Source organism: Bombina bombina, chromosome 1, assembly GCF_027579735.1.
Source record: "Bombina bombina isolate aBomBom1 chromosome 1, aBomBom1.pri, whole genome shotgun sequence".
NCBI classification, from domain to species: domain Eukaryota; kingdom Metazoa; phylum Chordata; class Amphibia; order Anura; family Bombinatoridae; genus Bombina; species Bombina bombina.
In genome coordinates this window covers 101,653,386-101,672,052 of record NC_069499.1, presented here as the reverse complement: position 1 = coordinate 101,672,052, position 18,667 = coordinate 101,653,386, and the positions used below count along the sequence as shown (strand labels likewise).

The following is an 18,667-nucleotide window of genomic DNA, read 5'->3' as shown; positions in this document are numbered from 1 at the left end:
ACAGATGGCCTTGAGGAGGTCTGAAGGGCAAGGCAGCTGAACGCAATCTTGGAACATCTCTGCTCTGTCAAGAATATCTTCATCGATACAGAATCTATTATCGTACCCAGAAACTCCACCCTGTTGCTGGGAACCAGAGAACTCTTTCCTTCATTTATCTTCCATCCCTGGGATCGAAGGAGAAGAAGAGGAGCCCTTGAGTGGTCCTCCACGAGATTGCAGGACGGAGCCTGGACCAGAATATCATCCAGATAAGGAGCCACCGCAATACCTCTGGCTCTCGCTACCGCGAGCAGCGCCCCCAGAACCTTTGTAAAGATTCTTGGGGCGGTCGCCAGACTGGACAGTAGGGCCACAAACTGGAAGTGTTGGTCCTGAAACGCGAATCTTAGGAACCTGACGTGGTCCTTGTGGATTGGCACGTGAAGGTAGACATCCTTTAAGTCTATTGTGATCATAAATTGCCCCTCTTGAACTAGGGGCAGAATCGATCTGATCGTCTATATTTTGAACAATGGGACTGACAAACTTGTTATACACTTTAGGTACAGAATGGGGTGGAACGTGCCCTCCTTCTTTGCCCTCCTACTTTGGGACTATGAAAAGGTTTGAATAGTACCCTAGACCCCTTTCTGCTAGAGGTACTGGTACGATTACTCCGAGAGAAGAGAGATCCCTCACGCACTCTAGAAAGGGGTCTCTCTTCTCTGGTTTTGAGGATAGGTTTGACAGGAGGAATCTTCCCGTGAACCCTATCCTGTAACCCTGGGTGGTAACCTCCAGAACCCAAGGATCCTGTACGTCTCTCATCCAAGCCTCAGCGAACAGAGATAGTCTGCCCCCTACGCAATCAGGCGACATATCGGGAGCCGTCCCTTCATGCCGACTTGGTCTTGGTGGTCTTCTTGCTCTGCTTGGTCTTGTTCCAAGAGTTAGATGGCTTCCAAGATCCCTTGGATTGCTCGGTCTTCACAGCAGGCTGCTGGCGTTGAGACTTGTCCAAACAAAAGGGACGAAAGGTAGAACCCTTAGGCTTATTCTTCTTATCCTGTGGAAGAAAAGCACCCTTGCCTCCCGTGATCGCGGATATGATCCAGGCCTGGACCAAAAAGAACTTTCCCCTGCAACGGAAGGGATAGTAATCTAGACTTGGAAGTCATGTCAGCAGACCACGACTTTAACCACAGAGCCCTACGGGATAAAACAGAGAAACTTGGTGTCTTAGCATTCAGGTGAATAACCTGCATATTTGCATCACAGATAAAAGAATTTGCGACCCTTAAGGCCTTAATCTTTTCCTGTATCTTCGCGATGGGAGTCTCCACTTTGACCATAGCTGACAACATCTTTCTCAACATGGATTCCAACTTTTTATCCATGGGCTCTTTGAGCGACGAACTATCCTCGAGGGGAATAGTTGTACGCTTAGCGAGCATGGAGATCGCGCCCTCCACCTAAGGAATAGCCCCCCATAGCTCAAGCTGAGAGTCAGGAATGGTGAAAAGCTTTTTAAAAGAGGTAGAGGGAGAAAAGGACGAGCCCAGTTTCTCCCACTGATTCTTAATAAACGTAGCCATCTTCACGGGAACTGGGAAGGTCTGAGGCACCACCCTGTCCTCGTAAACCCTATCTAGTTTAGGGATCAAAGGTTCTTCCGGAAGTTTCGTTTCCAGAACCTCCAACGTAGCAAGCACTTCTTTTAGTAAAAAACGCAAATGCTCCATCTTAAACTTAAAATCTGGCTCCTCCGTGGCCGGAGGTCTAGAAGACGCTGATTCCATCTCAGAGAGCGCCCTCCAACAAGTCGGAGATGTCCTCCTCGTCGGATAATCTCTCAGAGACATTCAACGGAGTAGATAACCCCTGGGGCGGAAAGCTATGTCTATCCCTTCGATTGCGCTTCGCAGGGCGTGGTAGGGCATGGAAGGCCGCAGAAACCGCCACTTGCAACTGGACAGCGAAATCTGGCGGCCATTAAATATCTTATTTTTCTTAGATATTGTAATCTTATCAAAGCATGTGGAACACAGATGAGCAGGCGGTTCAACCTGTACCTCCTCACAATAAACACAGGTATTAGATTTAATTAAAAAGGGAGCATCATATAAAATATCAGAATCCTCCATAGCTTGCACCTTTAATACGGACTGAGATAGATTAAATGGCACCTTTAAACACCAATGGCTGGGGCACCCACCCCCTCCTATGATCCAGACCACAGAGAAACTGTTACGTCTCCTGCAAATGCCTATCAGGAAAGAGGAAGTTGAAGAGGCCACACCCGGTCACATGGAGTGCTATGCAGGACTGCCCCTGCACTATAGAGAAAGCATGCCAAAAAAGGCAGCGCCGATCTTCACCTGAATGTTCACACATTGCTAGAGCCTCATCTCACACATGACATAGCATTAACACAATAACGATATTATGCATAAATCCCCCCTGTTCAATAATCCCATTTCCAGGGATATTAACCCTTGATTCTATCAGATAAAAGGAGACAAACTGTGTCTTCTTGCGTTATCATATGTGTATAAAAGAAACGATCTTACGAGAATCTATGCCGTGGAACAGGAACACGGCCCTTCAAGTGTGACAGGTTAGTAGCATCGCTCCTGATATGGACTTGAGAGAATAAAGGCAGGCAGCAAAACTAGTCAAAGCTGATTGCCCAGGAGCTGTTAACATGAGTCGGGATGGTTTCGCAGAGATGACACTCCCTGCATCTCGGGACTCTAACTTTCATACATGCTCCCACTAAGAGGCTGATATTACTACTACCCTCCATAAGAGACTACTCCCAATCTTCCGACACTTCTCTGCCAACTTCCTGTGACGAAAGGCAAATAATGACTGGGAGATGAGAGGAGTGGGGGAGGTATTTAAGCCTTTGGCTGGGGTGTCTTTGCCTCCTCCTGGTGGCCAGGTTCTTATTTCCCACAAGTAATGAATGAAGCAGTGGACTCTCCTCCCATTAAGATGGAAATAGATAGTGAAGGTAGGCAATTACAGTGCCCATCTGATTGGTTGTGAATCCTGTCACTCACTGGACACGGACCAATCAGATGTATGGAAATACCGGAAGTGACAGCAGATTGAAGTTTTCGATGTATTGGAGTTCTCGACAGAACAACTGCTCTGCTGCATAACACAGAAAACATATCAAGAACAAAGACTGGCATCCTGGGAAATGTAGTTCCCCTCAGATACTGCTACATTGTAGCCCTCCATCCAGTCATCTTGGGTGTTATACTCTATGGTACTGTTAGTCGGTACAGCAGTGCCCCCAGAAATTGCAGAAGGAAGCAAGGTTGCTAAGCCCTTGCAAATTACAGATGCTGGCATTGCTGAGGTTTGGGGTGCTACAATACTAAACAGGGGTGCATAGCAACCTTTAGAATCACCAGCGAATTTAGCAAATTATTCAGTTACCCTGTTCCTAGGTAGACTAGGCCTTTGGTATTTACTTGGCATTTATAGACTCTCATGCCAGTAGCCAATCACACATTCTCTGCTTTGAAAGCAACAGTTGCCTATGAGACAGCTGCCTAAATCATCCCTAAAAATGGCAGGTCCTAAATATTTTTCTTGTTGCTCACAACATAGCAGAGCAATGAGAACACTGACACATTTCTTGGTAGCTATAATATGGTAAGCTTTAGAAATGCTCCCAGCTCTCATTAAAGGGATGCAGTAAACAAAATGTCACATACATAAATCAGCAACAACTAAACACTTTTTACATAAATTTCTTTTTAGACAACCGATAACCAGGTATCTATTAACCAGTTTATCATAAAAAAATATGCAGCTGTATTGCTTGCAGGGAAGTAATTATTTGATTCAGCTAGGAAGTGCACTCTCACTCAGTCAATCAGCTGCCAGGGTGCTGGCGACACAATATCCATGTCAAAAAAGGCTTGCACTCTCTGGTCTTTAAGTAATCAAACAGTGTTTAGTGTGACGTTTTGTTTCGGGAATAACTCTCCCCTTCCAGACAAAGCAATACTATGAGAAATCAACAATTTATACAATCAAATCCCATAGTGACCGCAACCCCTCAGGGAAAAACTGCCAAGTGGTTGCTATAATAACACAATGAAAAATATAATTCAAATCATATAGGTGAAAAAATTTAAAAATACAGATCAGTGAAATATGGGGACAAAAGGACACCATATGTCTAGAAGTAACAGTGTAGATACCAATGTTACTACTAATAACAATTCATAATCATATCAGACACTTTTATAGTCATACCTAATAAATAATAAATAGCAACATGATCAGCCTGCATACTCTGGCTGCTTGGTAATCACCCATTGATTATCTAAGCGTGTCTTAGACAAATTATACTCAATGCTCCTTTTCAAAGTGAAGGTAAACTTTGGTGAATGAAAGCCCGTTTTTAAAAAATACTATTAAAAACAGGGGCACTTTCATTCGTCAAAGTTTACAAAGCAGCCGGTTTGATTAAAAACGTACCTTTTTTTCTTTTCACAGCCAGAGCAGCTTCCCCCTCCTGGAAATCCTCTCTTTACACATCAGCCATGACTAATCCGGCTTCCTCCAATCACAGCTTTCCCCCCAGGGTAGTCATTGCCTGAGGCCATGCTGCTTTGTAAACCTTGATGAATGAAAGAGCCCCTGTTTTTAATAGTATTTTTAAAAAGCGGGCTTTCATTCATCAAAGTTTACCTTCACTTTAACACTGTATTGCTGTATATTTGTATATCAGCTGCTGTGTAAGAGTGCAAAACATATATGTAACAGGGGTACTAAGTGCGGTCTTCATGCGGTAATGATGTCAGTTTGACACGTAATAGAAAAGAATAGTTCCATACTCAAGACATGCTGTATAATGCTGATACTTTAGCGTGTTTGTAAGCCGCCATGGCCTCCAAAGTAAGGAGCAATGAGATGCTAGTGTGTGATTGGCCACTATATCTTACCTGTGTCACAACATATAATCGTCAGAGTAATTACTATATGCAATTGGCCACTGAGTGTTGTGGTGGCATTCCCCATGACATCATCGTAATGTGGTGTGAATACTCACAGTGTAATCATACGATAGAGTGTCTGAAGCTGGAGCATGTACTGCTAGTGTGTGATAGGCCAATATCTGATATCCGGACGTGCCACAAGATTTCTCACAGTATTGCTTTGTCTGAGAAAGGGGAGAGTTATCCCCGAAATGTCACAATAAACACTGTTTGATTAACTAAAGAGAGTGCAAGCCTTTTTTGACACACACACACACAGACATACATACATACACACACACATGCATTTACAGACACACACACATATTCTGACAAGGAAGTTGTCCTGTCAGATTTTGCTGCAGCTAATAAATGTGCGCATGTACATATACACACTGATAAAAAATATTTATACAAATTCCATATACAAATTATGTATGTATGTACTATATATATATATATATATATATATATATATATATATATATATATATATATATATATATATATATATGTATGTCTATCTATCTATATATCTATATATATCTATCTACAGTATCTCTCTCTCTCTCTCTATATATATATATATATATATATATATATATATGTCTATCTATCTATATATCTATATATATCTATCTACAGTATCTATTTATCTATATATATATATATATATATATATATATATATATATCTATATATGTGCGCATTTATTGGTCGCAGCAAACAGGACAACTTCCTTGTCAGAATTTGCTACCTGTCAGTGCTGCTAATTACATAACCGTATTCCACACATTCCTTTTTAACATATGTCATATGTGGAGTGTGATTACATAATACAGAGCATGCACACTCAGAGGTAGCAGATTCTGACAAGGTTGCAAAATCTGATAGAAAACCGCCCCCGATTGGCTCAGCATTTACGGACCAGTAAAGCAAAACTTATCTCAAGTTGACTGTTTTTAACACCTTTGTCAACACAGTAGATTTGCATAATCAACAAATGCAAAATAACAAGACAATACAATAGCACTTAGTCTGAACTTCAATTGAGTAGTAGATTTTTTTCTGACAATTTTAAAAGTTAATGTCTATTTCCACTCCCCCTGTACCATGTGACAGCCATCAGCCAATCACAAATGCATACACGTACCATATGACAGCCATCAGCCAATCACAAATGCACACACGTTTATTCTGTGAATTCTTGCACATGCTCAGTAGGGGCTAGTGACTCAAAAAGTTTAAATATAAAAAGACTCTGCACATTTTGTTAATGGAAGTAAATTGGAAAGTTGTTTAAAATTGCTGCTCTATCTGAATCATGAAAGTTTAATTTTTACTTGAGTGGCCCTTTAAGTACAAAGCTCTGTTCAAGCAATAGTGCAATAATTAAATGCATATTATTGATTTTGTTATGTCCCTTTAAAGCTTTAAAAGGAAACAACGGACTGAGACAAGTAAAGAATGTCCTCTCTTACAAAAAAAAAAAAAAAAAAAAGTTATCAGTTACTTGTGGCTTTTACTTGACTGATCAAGGTGGAACAAACATGAAGCAAAAAAATAGCAGATTAGTATACACAGTATTAAACTGCTAGGTTACTTAGCTTGTTAAATAGACAGAGCACAATACAATGAGCGTGTGTACATATCATGTAACTCTCCCTGTAAACAGAAAGTGCACAGAAGCTGATGATAATGATACAACAAACAACAAAAACTAAATGTTGCCTCCAGGATAGGTCATTTTAAAATATATTACTTTTTGGTAAAACAGATTTTCCTGCACTGCAATTTATGTATTTATATTTTTACACTTATGATGCATATTAATGTCCACCAATAAGGAAGCAGGAGTTTCTCTTATCGGCCTGTAAGCAATCTTTGCACTCTTGGTCTGCTTCATAAATAAATCAAACAGCTTCAACGCTTAAGCATAACATGTAACATATTTAAATGGTTCTCTTTCATTTGCCCATTTTATCGAATGACATCATGGTCAGCAACAGTGGGGGGGGGGGGGGGGGGGAGGAATAATAATTTAGGAATAAATATGTTTAATAGGTTATTTGGTGGAGGTTATTGATAAATTATTGTATCAAGAACAATATTAAAGTAACTATAAAGGCTAAAGTATTGTTTACTTCAGGGGTGAGCAACCAGTATAATGAAATGGCTACATATGTTTCTGTGTGCTTAAAGGGACAGAAGTGTCAAAATAATGCTTTCATGATTTATGATTTTATGATAGATAGTGTAATTTTAAACAACTTTCCATTGTACTCCTCTTAAAACCTTTGCTTTGTTCTCTCGGTATCCTTTGTTGAAAGGCATACCTAGGTAGGCTTAGGAGCAAAAATGCACTGCTGGGCTTTAGCTGGTGAATGGTGGCTGCACATATATGCCTCATTGCTGACTTACAGATGTGTTCACCTAGTTCCCAGTAGTGCATTACTGCTATCAAGCTTATTCTTTAGCAAAAGAATAACAAGAGAAAAAAAACAAATTTGGTATCAATTAGTTTTGATTTTACTGTCCGTTTAAAAAGGGTCACACTTAGTGATAAATATCCAGACCAGAAGTGAATAAATCCATAATGTCTGGAGGGAGTGGATTAAAGAGTGAGTGCTGGTGCTTGGTTTTGAATAAAAAAATTCAACAAGAACAAACCCCTTACCGAATTCAGCTCATTCTGCAGCTGCTGATTAAGGGTACGAGATTCCTCTACCTGGGCTTCCAGAGCCAGGACTTTACTTTCTTTAACAGCCAGAGTTGTCTTTAGTGTTGATTCTATCTTACTCTCCAGGACCTTATATTTCCTACAATAAAAAGGAAATATTTTTTTAAAAAATTACCATTATCTATGTCTGTAATCCGAGCAAGTTTCTACAAGTTGTACCCTCAAGCAAGACAACTAAACAATATGATAAACTGAACACAGCTATAAGTCATAAGAAACTTCTTCCAATCACCTCCCTGTCCTTAGGTAAGGCAACAATGTCACACTCAGGTTGAGGATCACAGCACTAAAGTCCAGATATAGGGCTAAAAGTGAAAAAACTGCTTGTTGTTTCTTTGAACATATACCTTTAATTTAAACCATTTTTGTGGTACTGTGAAATGCTGTCAATATAGGACTTATTTTTCTATATTTTATCATTTATAGATATATATATGCTATAATCGTGTTTGTAACTCGTCCGTCGCTAGTTGCGCACACATCTTTAAAGAAATGTTGGCTGTGCGAGGAAACCAAAAGAATGTTGGAGGCGTGAGGCAGCCAAAAGAATCCACCTGGATGCAGCAAAGCTGCATTCCGGTGGATTCTGAATATGGCAGGTGTCATTTTCGGAATCCACCTGGATGCACCGTGGGCAAACAAAGCCTTAAAATAAAAAAACATGCAACCGCCCGCACGAAACATGTAACCAACCGCCTGCAAGAAATAAAAAAAACAAAAACATAATTAACCCCTAAACCGACAAACCCCCATATCGCAATAAACCTAATTAACCTATTAACTCCTAAACCGCCAAACCCCAAAACAAAATTATTAAAAATAAAAAAAATTAAACCTAATCCCCATGAAAATAAAAAAAGCCCCCCAAAATAAAAACACCCCCTAAACTAAACTACAAATAGCCCTTAAAAGGGCCTTTTGTAGGTCATTGCTCTTTTACATTTAAAAAATACTAACTCCCCCCTAACAGTAAAAACCCCCCACCCACCCCCCCAAAATAAAAAACTATCACTAAAAAAACCTAAACTACCCATTGCCCTAAGGGCATTCAGCTCTTTTACTGCCCTTAAAATGGCAATCAGCTATTTTCCAGCCAATTAAATCCCTAATCTTAAAAAAAAAAAAAATAATTTTTTTTTAGACTAAGCCCCAAATAGGTACGCACCGTTCCTGAAGGGGCAATGGGTAGTTTACTGTTAGGCGGTAATTAGTAATTTGTTTAGGTAAAAGAGCTGTTTAACTTAGGGCAATGCCCTACAAAAGCCCTTTTAAGGGCCATTGGTAGTTTAGTATTCGATTATGGGGTGTTTTTATTTTTTGGGGGGGATTTTTTTTTATAGGGGTATTAGTTTAGGTTTAATTTTTTATTTTGGATAACGTCTCAGGAACATAATATCCCTTTCATCAGATCAGTTTTTGATCCGATGAAAGGGATATTATATATTCCTGAAACGTCATCCAAAAAAGCTGACTTTTTGTTTGGAAAATCCTGAGTGCACATATTTTACTGGAAAAAAACAAACAAAAAAAAAACCCTACTAGTTGCAACTTCTGAGGTTAAGGATGCTGAGAAGTCCTCAGATAAAGATAAGAATCATGCATGGAGGTTCCAATGCTGACCACTTGAGTAAGCAGAAAACATGTATTCTGAGTCAGAACAGCATTACTATTACCGACTACAGATTCTGTTTCTTAATTCTAGAAAGTAATTTGGGGTATTAAAGTGATAGCAAATCCTAGCGTTTGTGAAACGCTAGGATTTACCAGTGCAACAAACAAAGGGTACTTTCAGTCACAAAGTATAAAACACTTAAAGTGTCAGTAAAGTTTAAAAATAATGTTATATAATTCTGCACATAGTGCAGAATTATATAACATTATATTAGCCAAACATTTATAAAACATAATATACCCTATTAATTTTTTTTAAAAAACGCTGTTTTACAGACCCGCTCTCTGTACTCTGCTGAGCGGGTCTGTTATATTTACTCAGCGCATCGGGCCAGCTGTATAGTCACAGCCCGGCCCGACCGCGCCATAGCACTAAGTGCAGCTCGCTCCTGCTGTCTAAACTAAGAATACCATGAGAAAAAAGCTAATTTTATTATAAAAGTAAATTGGAAAGTTGATTAAAATTAAAAGTCCTATCTGAATAATGAAAGTTTAAAGGGCCATTATACACTCATTTTTTCTTTGCATAAATGTTTTGTAGATGATCTATTTATAAAGCCCATAAAGTTTTTTTTTTTGTTTTTTTTTTTGTTTTTTTTTTAAATGTATAATTTTGCTTATTTTTAAATAACATTGCTCTGATTTTCAGACTCCTAACCAAGCCCCAAAGTTTTATTTGAATACCGTTAGCTACCTTCTCCAGCTTGTTCCTGTTTGTGTAAAGGGTCTTTTCATATGCAAAAGAAGGGGGAGGGGGGGGGGAGTGTCTTATTTACCACTTGCAGTGGGCTTTCCAACTGCCTTTTCAACAGAGCTAAAATGAAAGCTTCTAAGTACGTTTTAAACCATTTTATACTGGATTTTTATATCAGTATCTGTGCATCTTATTCTTTATAGTAGTGTCTATTACATGCAGCTATATGAAAATGAGTGTATACTGTCCCTTTAATTTATACTAGACTGTCCCTTTAAGTTTATGCAAAGAGTCAATATTTGCAGTGTTGACCCTTCTTTTTTCAAGACCTCTGCAATTTGCCCTGGCATGCTGTGAATTAACTTCTGGGCCACATCCTGACTGATGGCAGCCAATTTTTGCATAATCAATGCTTGGAGTTTGTCAGCATTTATGGGGGGGGGGGGGGGGGGGGTTTCACCCGCCTCTTGAGGATTGACCACAAGTTCTCAATGGGATTAAGGCCTGGGGAGTTTCCTGGCCATGAACCCAAAAATTTCAAATGCTTTGTTCCCCAAGCCACTTAGTAATCATTTTTGCCTTATGGCAAGGTGCTCCATCATGTTGGAAAAGGCATTGTTTGTCAACAAACTGTTCTTGGATGGTTGGGAGAAGTTGCTCTTTGAGGATGTTTTTGTACCATTCTTTATTCGTGGCTGTGTTCTAAGGCAAAATTGTGAGTGAGCCCACTCCCTTGGCTTAGAAGCAACTCCAAACATGAATGGTCTCAGGATGCTTTACATTACATGACACAGGACTGATGGTAGCGCTCACCTTTTCTTCTCCAGACAAGGTTTTTTTTTCTGGATGCCCCAAACAATCGGAAAGGGAATTCATCAGAGAAAATGACTTTACCCCAGTCCTAAGCAGTCCAATCCCTGTACCTTTTGCAGAATATCAGTCTGTCCCTGATGTTTTTCCTGGAGAGAAGTGGCTTCTTTGCTGCCCTTCTTGACACCAGGCCATCCTCCAAAAGTTTTCGCCTCACTGTGCGTGAAGATGCACTAACACCTGCCTGCTGCCATTTCTGAGGAAGCTCTGCACTGGTGGTGACCCCGATCCCGCAGCTGAATCAACTTTAGGAGACGGTCCTGGCGCTTGCTGAACTTTCTTGAGTGCCCTGAAGCCTTCTTCAAAACAATTGAACCTCTCTCCTTGAAGTTCTTGATGATCGGATAAATGGTTGATTTAGGTGCAATCTTAGTAGCAGCAATATTGCCTGTGAATCCCTTTTTGTGCAAAGCAATGATGACTGCATGTGTTTCCTTGCAGGTAACCATGGTTAACAGCGGAAGAACAAAGATTTCAAGCACCACCCTCCTTTTAAAGTTTCCAGTCTGTTATTCTAACTCAATCAGCATGACAGAGTGGTCTCCAGCCTTGTCCTCGTCAACACTGACACCTGTGTTAACGAGAGAATCACTGAAATGATGTCAGCTGGTCCTTTTGTGGCAGGGCTGAAATGCAGTGGAAATGTTTTTTGGGGGATTCATACATTTTCATGTCAAAAGAGGGACTTTGCAATGAATTGCAATTGATATGATCACTCTTCTTAACATTCTGGAGTATATGCAAATTGCCATCATAAAAACTGAGGCACCAGACTTTGTGAAAATTAATATTTGTGTCATTCTCAAAACGTTTGGCTTGAATCACCCCTTTCTTTGCCAGATGCCTAGTTACCCCATCCCCACTCTAATCCACTATCTAAATGGGATGCATATATTTGATTACATGGTGCTAGTGAACTACTAGTCCCAGCATGCCATGTTGTCAAAGAAAGTGCTGTTAATGGAACAAGCCAGACATCAGAATCAGAGAGTAGAATCTGAATAACATCCAGGGGTAACAGGTAGGAATGGGCGAATGTGCTAAAAGTGTAATTTGTTTTTGTAGAATGAATAGTCCTGTGGAGATTAGTTTTGGACAATCAAATGTTGAGAAGAATGAAATTTCATTAGAATTCGGTAATCTAATGTTATTTCCGGTTTTCAAATGTAACTTACATTTTTGATTGTTCATAATTAGATCGAATATCCACAACTTAAATTTGGAATGTACCTTTCGATTTAACAAATACTATTCAGAAGTTCAATAGTTCATGTGGTAGGGAATTTAGTAAATTGATACATAATAGATATAAATATATCAATTTTAATTTCTCTATTTCGAATATTGCATAATTCAAATATTACATTTAAAGAGAGCATTAGAAATACTATTACAAATATATTGATTCAAATTTTTCGAATTCGAAAAGTGCATAATTCGATTTGAATTAAAAGAAAAATTTGAATCGAATTATTAGAAAAATTCAAATTGAATAGAGAATGTTGTACAAACATTTGAAATTTTAAATGAACAAACAAATGTGTTAAAATTAGTTTCATTTTTTGATTGTGGTGAAACTTTCGCCCATCCCTAGTGACAGGGAACCTGCTTCTTCATCAACCCTGAAATAATCCCCCAGGGAGAATTATATCAAAACTAATACAACTTCCTATATTTTGTGGCAAACAGCTTCTCACTAACCTGGCAGAATCCTTCTTTTTTATTAGCTATGGTTAGGAAGTGACTCACCTACTAATCATATTTTTCTGTTATCCCCCACCTAACCCCCAGAATGTGGTAAGTATCCAGGGGCATGTTATGACGAAGAAGATTATTTTAATAGACAATAGGATTTTTAATGTTAAAAATCATAACCGCCTATGTAATGTGATCCATTATATAGAAAATAAAAAACGTTCTTCTAATGTTTAACCTGATTGGAAAGTGAAATAATTTTCTTACTTTTCAGCATTGCTGTTCTCATCCTGTAGCATAATCTCCTTATTTAAGCCAATCTTCTCTAGTTCAAGGCTCAGCTTGTCCAGCTCACTTGCCATTTGTTGGGTTTTCAGCTTTTCTAAGACGAGATCCTACAAGCAACATATTAGTCAATTAATAAAAAAAAAAGTTTATCAAACAAACAAGGTATCTGCAACCAACCAGAAACCAAAAAAAATAGTAAAGTGCTTCTTTAAAATATGTTAATACTAGGTGTGTCTGCAAAGTAATAGTGGGGAGAGGTTTAGGGCCCTAAATTTTAATGGTATTACACAAACTAAAAAGTTTATGTTCAGACTTGCGTTTATTTATGTTTTGTACTTTAAAAGACAAACAATGCCATATTTTTAGTTTACTTTGTAACTATTTAGAAGAGTAATTCATGTAAAATATCAGAATAATGACATATAAAGTGACAGTCATTATTATCTTAGATTATTAAAAATTCTGGATTTATTAAGATAGAATAAAAATATATTAATAATCGTACCTCTCTCAAGGTTGCTAGTGTTCTCTTATCAATGGTAAGCTGTTGAATCAGATCCTTGTTTTCCTTCTCCAGTTCTCGTATTTTGGTGGATGATTCTCTTAGCTTGGACACCTCCTTTTCTAGTGTTCGGTTTTCTTTTTCCAGATCAGCCACCTTTACAGAGTTGTCATCGAGAATGGCATCCTTCAGCTCTACTTGCTGCCATAACCTCTTTGAATCCTTTTCTAATATTTTCTTATCTTTCTCCAGTTGGGACACTTCCTGTTCCAAAGTTCTTTTCTCTTGCTCCAACCTCTCTAGTCTCTTGTTAGAAATCTTTTGTTCTTCCAAATGCTTTTGAAGAACTTTACACTCCTTTTCAGCCTCTTGTAGCTCACTTTCCAGTTCATGAATCTTTCGATTGCCACTTTCCAGAGCACGCTGAAGTCTCTGGTTCTCATCAGTCAGGCCTTGGTAGCTAACTTCCAACCGCTCAGATTTCTTTCCAAGTGCCTTCAGCATCTCCACATTCTTTTGAAGCTCTTCTTTCTCTTTCTGAAGCTCGTTATTTTCCATCTCAATCTGGGTCATCTTTGAGCAGGAAAACCTCATAGATTCCACTGCTCTCCTTAGCTCTAAGTTCTCTTCATCCAGCTGTTTGTTCTCATTTTCCAAAACCTCCAAACGAATTGAAACATTCTGCAATGTATCCAAAGACTTTTTTAGCATCCGATTATCCCCTTCTAACTTTCCATTTTCTTTTTCCAGAGCCATCACCTTCTCTTCTATTATCATCACAGAAGCTACTTTCTTCATTAGATTTTCATTTTGCTTCTCTAGTCGATGTACTTCTTTTTCCATTTCCTCTACTTTCTCAACTTTTTCCTTGACCTGTTCAAAATCTTTCTGCAGTTGCTTCTTTTCATGCTCCACCTCATTCAGTTTGCTGCTGGTGTCCGTAACAGTCTCATGAAGCATTTTATTTTCCATCTCAACATCTTTGACTCTGGCATCAACGCTAACCTGAGATCTTTGTCGGAGTGAAGATACAGTCTGATTGAGATGTTTGTTTTCCTGTTCCAAGTCTTTCATCTGCATTTTAAAATAAGGGGGAAATGCTTTTATCAAAATCTACTTATGAGTGTACAACTTTAAAGTGACACTAAACCCAACATTTTTCTTTCTTGATTCAGATAGAGAATATAAATTTCAAACAACATTCCAGTTTACTTCTATTATCTAATTTGTTTCATTCTTTAGATATCTTTTGTTGAAGAAATAGCAATGCACATGGGTGAGCCAATCACAAGGCATCTATGTGCAGCCATCAATCAGCAGCTACTAAACCTATTTAGATATGCTGTTCAACCAAGGATATCAAGAGAATGAAGCAAATTACATAAGAGGTAAATTAGAAGGTTGTTTAAAATCAAATTCTCTTTCTAAATCATGACAGAAAGAGAGACATTAAAAATGTTTTTAATATATACATAATATATCAGCAATTATCGGCATAAAAAGAAGATGCATTATGCAAAATCTCGTTTACCTGCCTATCGTTGTCCGATTTTACTTTTTCAAGGGCTTGTGTAAGCTTCTCTTTGTCCTTCAGAAGATCTTCACTGAGGCTTTCAAGGTCCTGGCTATTTTGCTTCTCTTTTTCAATTTGTAAACACAAGTTTTCAATCTACAGGGTGAGAAAATCATTCATATTTTAATATAAAACAGAATTGTTCCAGGTGCATGGTACACAAAAATGTTTTTAAAGTGATTCCAACATCGATCCTTACACAAAAGTGACCATTAAAAGGGCCATGTTGCACAATATCAGCTCAGAGTAACTGTGAGCAGTTACCAATAAGCTACTCTTAGCTTTTATCAGCATTGTTACTGCCAAGTTCACACTTTGCTTTACTGTGATCTTGTGGGATTTTATTATAATGCCAGGAGATTTCACCATGGTCTTGTGAGATTTCATAGTAAATGTTCAAATTGAGGAGGGAAATAAAGTGGCATGCACTTGCACACTACCTTGTAAATGAATCCAGATTGGAAGATTAAAGTTCCTCTGGAATGAGATATAGCTACTGAGGAAATTTTTAGGTAAAATATCTTCCTTTTTTACATACAGTTGTTCATGTGATTTTTCATAGGGGTCGATTTATCAAGTGCCCCTGTCCGCAGCAGGCTGAATTCCACTGCCGGAATTCAGCATTGCACAAGAGCGCTATTTTTCGCTCTTGTGCAACGCTGCCCCCTGTCAATTTCCCCAATCAGACGAGACCGGTGAGATTGAAATTCCCCACCTAAGAAGTAGAGAAGAGGTTAGGGAAGCAGTGGTCTGATGACTGCCGTTTGATAAATATGGACTGCAGTTTCTCTTGTGAGAACCTGCAGTCATAAGGGGGAAAAATCAACACCATAGTAATTTTTTTTACAGATATGCTGCATATGGGTATCATGTCCCTTTAAATACAAGAAACACCATTTTATAGATCATTCAGAGCTTTATGATGGTTACTAAGAAGCCATTTTTACAGCAGCCTGGACATGAAAGTGATAAATTTTAAATTACGGCCTATTGTTTGCTAGAAAGATTGAATAGTGCACAGGCAAAGGTTGGAATTTAGTCAAACAAGATAAGAAGAGGAAAGGATTGCACTGACGTACAAGCCTGGAAGGTATTCACAAAATAATAATAAGTGTCATAAAGGCAGTAGCCCAGGGAACTAAAAGTTCCAGTGTTGAGCAAAAATTATTTTGGTTTAAACATAGAGTCAACAGAAAACGAACAGATATTAATGCTCGAACATCCAGTGATAACTTAAATTATGCTTACCTGATAATTTTCTTTTCTTCAGATGGAAATAGTCCACAGCTGCATTCATTACTTTTGGAAATTCAGAACCTGGCCACCAGGAGGAGGCAAAGACACCCCAGCCAAAAGTTTAAATACCTCCCCCAGTTCCCTCATCCCCCAGTCATTCTGACGAGGGAACAAGGAACAGTAGAAGAAATAAGGGTGAAAAGGTGCCAGAAGAACAAAAATACAGACGCCCCACAGAAAAAATACGGGCGGGGAGCTGTGGACTCATTCCATCTGAAGAAAAGAAAATGATCAGGTAAGCATAATTTAAGTTTTTCTTCATAAATGGAAAGAGTCCACAGCTGCATTCATTACTTTTGGGAAAACAATACCCAAGCTATAGAGGACACTGAATGCAAAAACCGGAGGGTACAAGAGGCGGTCCATTCTGAGGGCACCAGGCCTGAAAACCCTTACCAACAAAATCCCACTTCGTCCGAAGCCGAGAACAACTTGAAAAGAAAAAGTCCAAGGACACTGGCCCGCAGATAGTCCACAAGCCTTGCTAAAGACCGCAGGAACAAGACTCGACTGAGTCAACAGCCTCCAGGAGACACCGTCGCCCAGCAGTCGGTCTCCAAACAACACACCCCTTACTAAAGAAAGGGAACAAGCTACCGTATTCTTCCACAAAGAAGAAAAGACACAGAGAAAACACGATTGTACTTGTAAAGCGCGGCTATTCCCCCTTAAGGGACTCAAGCCACTGCTCATCTTATCAACCTTGAAAGGAGAAAAGGCTGAGTAGACCTGGCCAAGGATCGAACTTGCAACCCTCGTTTTGCTATAGTGCAGAGTAGCCACAGTGCATTAGTATGCTGAGCTAGCTGTCCAGCTAGCATAAGGAACTCCAGAAAAAAAAAACTTAAAAAGGGCACAACGAGTCCTAAATAAAAACAGAGAGCAAAATAACCAGAGAAACCGGGTCAGACTAACAGAGACCCAACCAGAAACAAGGGGAGGCAATACCCAGACCCCAGAAATACAGAAACCACGGATAAGGCCGGGAGTCTGAAACAGAGAGGGGATCTTTCCCTAACAGTGCAAGACGAAGTTCCCCAAGTCGCAAAAAGGTAGCTCAGAATACCGAAATATTCAGAAACGAAACCTCGTGCAGCAAGCTCAGATAGGTCTGACGAACAACACCTGAAGCAAAAACACTGCACGCTGCAGTCATCTAAAAATGACCCTGAAACTTAAATACTTGCAGGGCAAGTAGAAAGTAGCTGAAGATAGGATCCTTCAGATTGCTAAGAATCCATTAACCAGCAGATAACGTCACAGGCTATCTAAGAGCTTCCAGTCCTTCCCACAAACTTGAACGTGGAAAAAGAAAAACCCTCAAAGAGGCTTACTGTACCTCGAATGCTCCAAGGATGAATTAGCAGAGCAACAGATCTCAGATCCTGCTCCAACAGCGGACCAGCCCAAGCGACAGACATGTCTGATAGACGGGGGGGGGGGGGCAGAAAGACCAAAACCACAAGCCCCCAGGGAATGGAAAGAAAAGTATGGACTCACCCACCCCAACAGAGCTTGGGTGCCAACCCAATCTGCTCCCCCAAAATAAGGCACTCCCAAGGAGAACCCCCTAGGACCTGGAACAGAGAAAAGTGCAATAGATCCGTAGGAAGACCTGTCACAACTCTCTTAGTCTCTACGTAGAGATATAAATTTCCAACAGGTGGAATAGAGACCACAGAGCAGCAGATGCTTCCCCTTACAGAAATAAGCCACCTGATCCAACCTCCTACACACAGGGCAGGACAATGACCCTCCAGAGAGAGGAAACCCCAGCTCATAAGGAAGACAAACTATCCCCTCAAAAGGAAAGGGCACAGATAAGAACAGCGTACATGTCCACAAGACATGAAGCCATAGTATGATCAAAACACAGACCGAATGAAAAAATCATCCAGACACCACTGTTGACCCAACAGAGACAAAACTCCCCATGAAGAGGAGCACACTCCGTCCAAAGGACAAGTCAGGCCTTAAAGTTTATAACCAGTACCCGAAGGAGGATGTGAACTCTGGCCTTCCTGCTTGCAAGCCCAACGAACTATGTCGCAAAATAGGGTCCCTGAAAAAAACTGGGTTGTCTCGAACCATTCCACAGGATCATAAGTCTCCAGACATCCGAGAAGGATCCAAGACCAGAACCCTGGACCCAGAATCGTCCTAGAACGAACAACACCCCCAGGGAGATACTCCATCTAAAGCAATCAGACCTCACAGGGAATGAAAACCAGGGAACCCAGAGAACAGGTACAGGACTTGCTCGTAATTCCTAGCCCAAAGGGAAGAGAACACCCTTAGCCGGAGGTAAACACCCCCCAAATTTCTCTAGAGCCCAAAGGCCCCAAGGGCAACA

General features: G+C 39.7%; 1 protein-coding gene across 1 annotated transcript in view; it reads right to left on the bottom strand.

Annotated features, from left to right (window-relative positions):
- Positions 1 to 18,667, bottom strand: part of CCDC88C (coiled-coil domain containing 88C) — a 277,418-nt gene that overhangs the window by 79,891 nt on the left and 178,860 nt on the right. Inside the window, exons 14-17 of the mRNA XM_053697556.1 lie at positions 14,977 to 15,114; positions 13,449 to 14,519; positions 12,923 to 13,050; positions 7,663 to 7,804 (exon numbers count right to left, since the gene is read on the bottom strand). Coding sequence (XP_053553531.1) covers positions 7,663 to 7,804; positions 12,923 to 13,050; positions 13,449 to 14,519; positions 14,977 to 15,114 — 1,479 coding nt within the window. The remainder of the gene's footprint in view (positions 1 to 7,662; positions 7,805 to 12,922; positions 13,051 to 13,448; positions 14,520 to 14,976; positions 15,115 to 18,667) is intronic.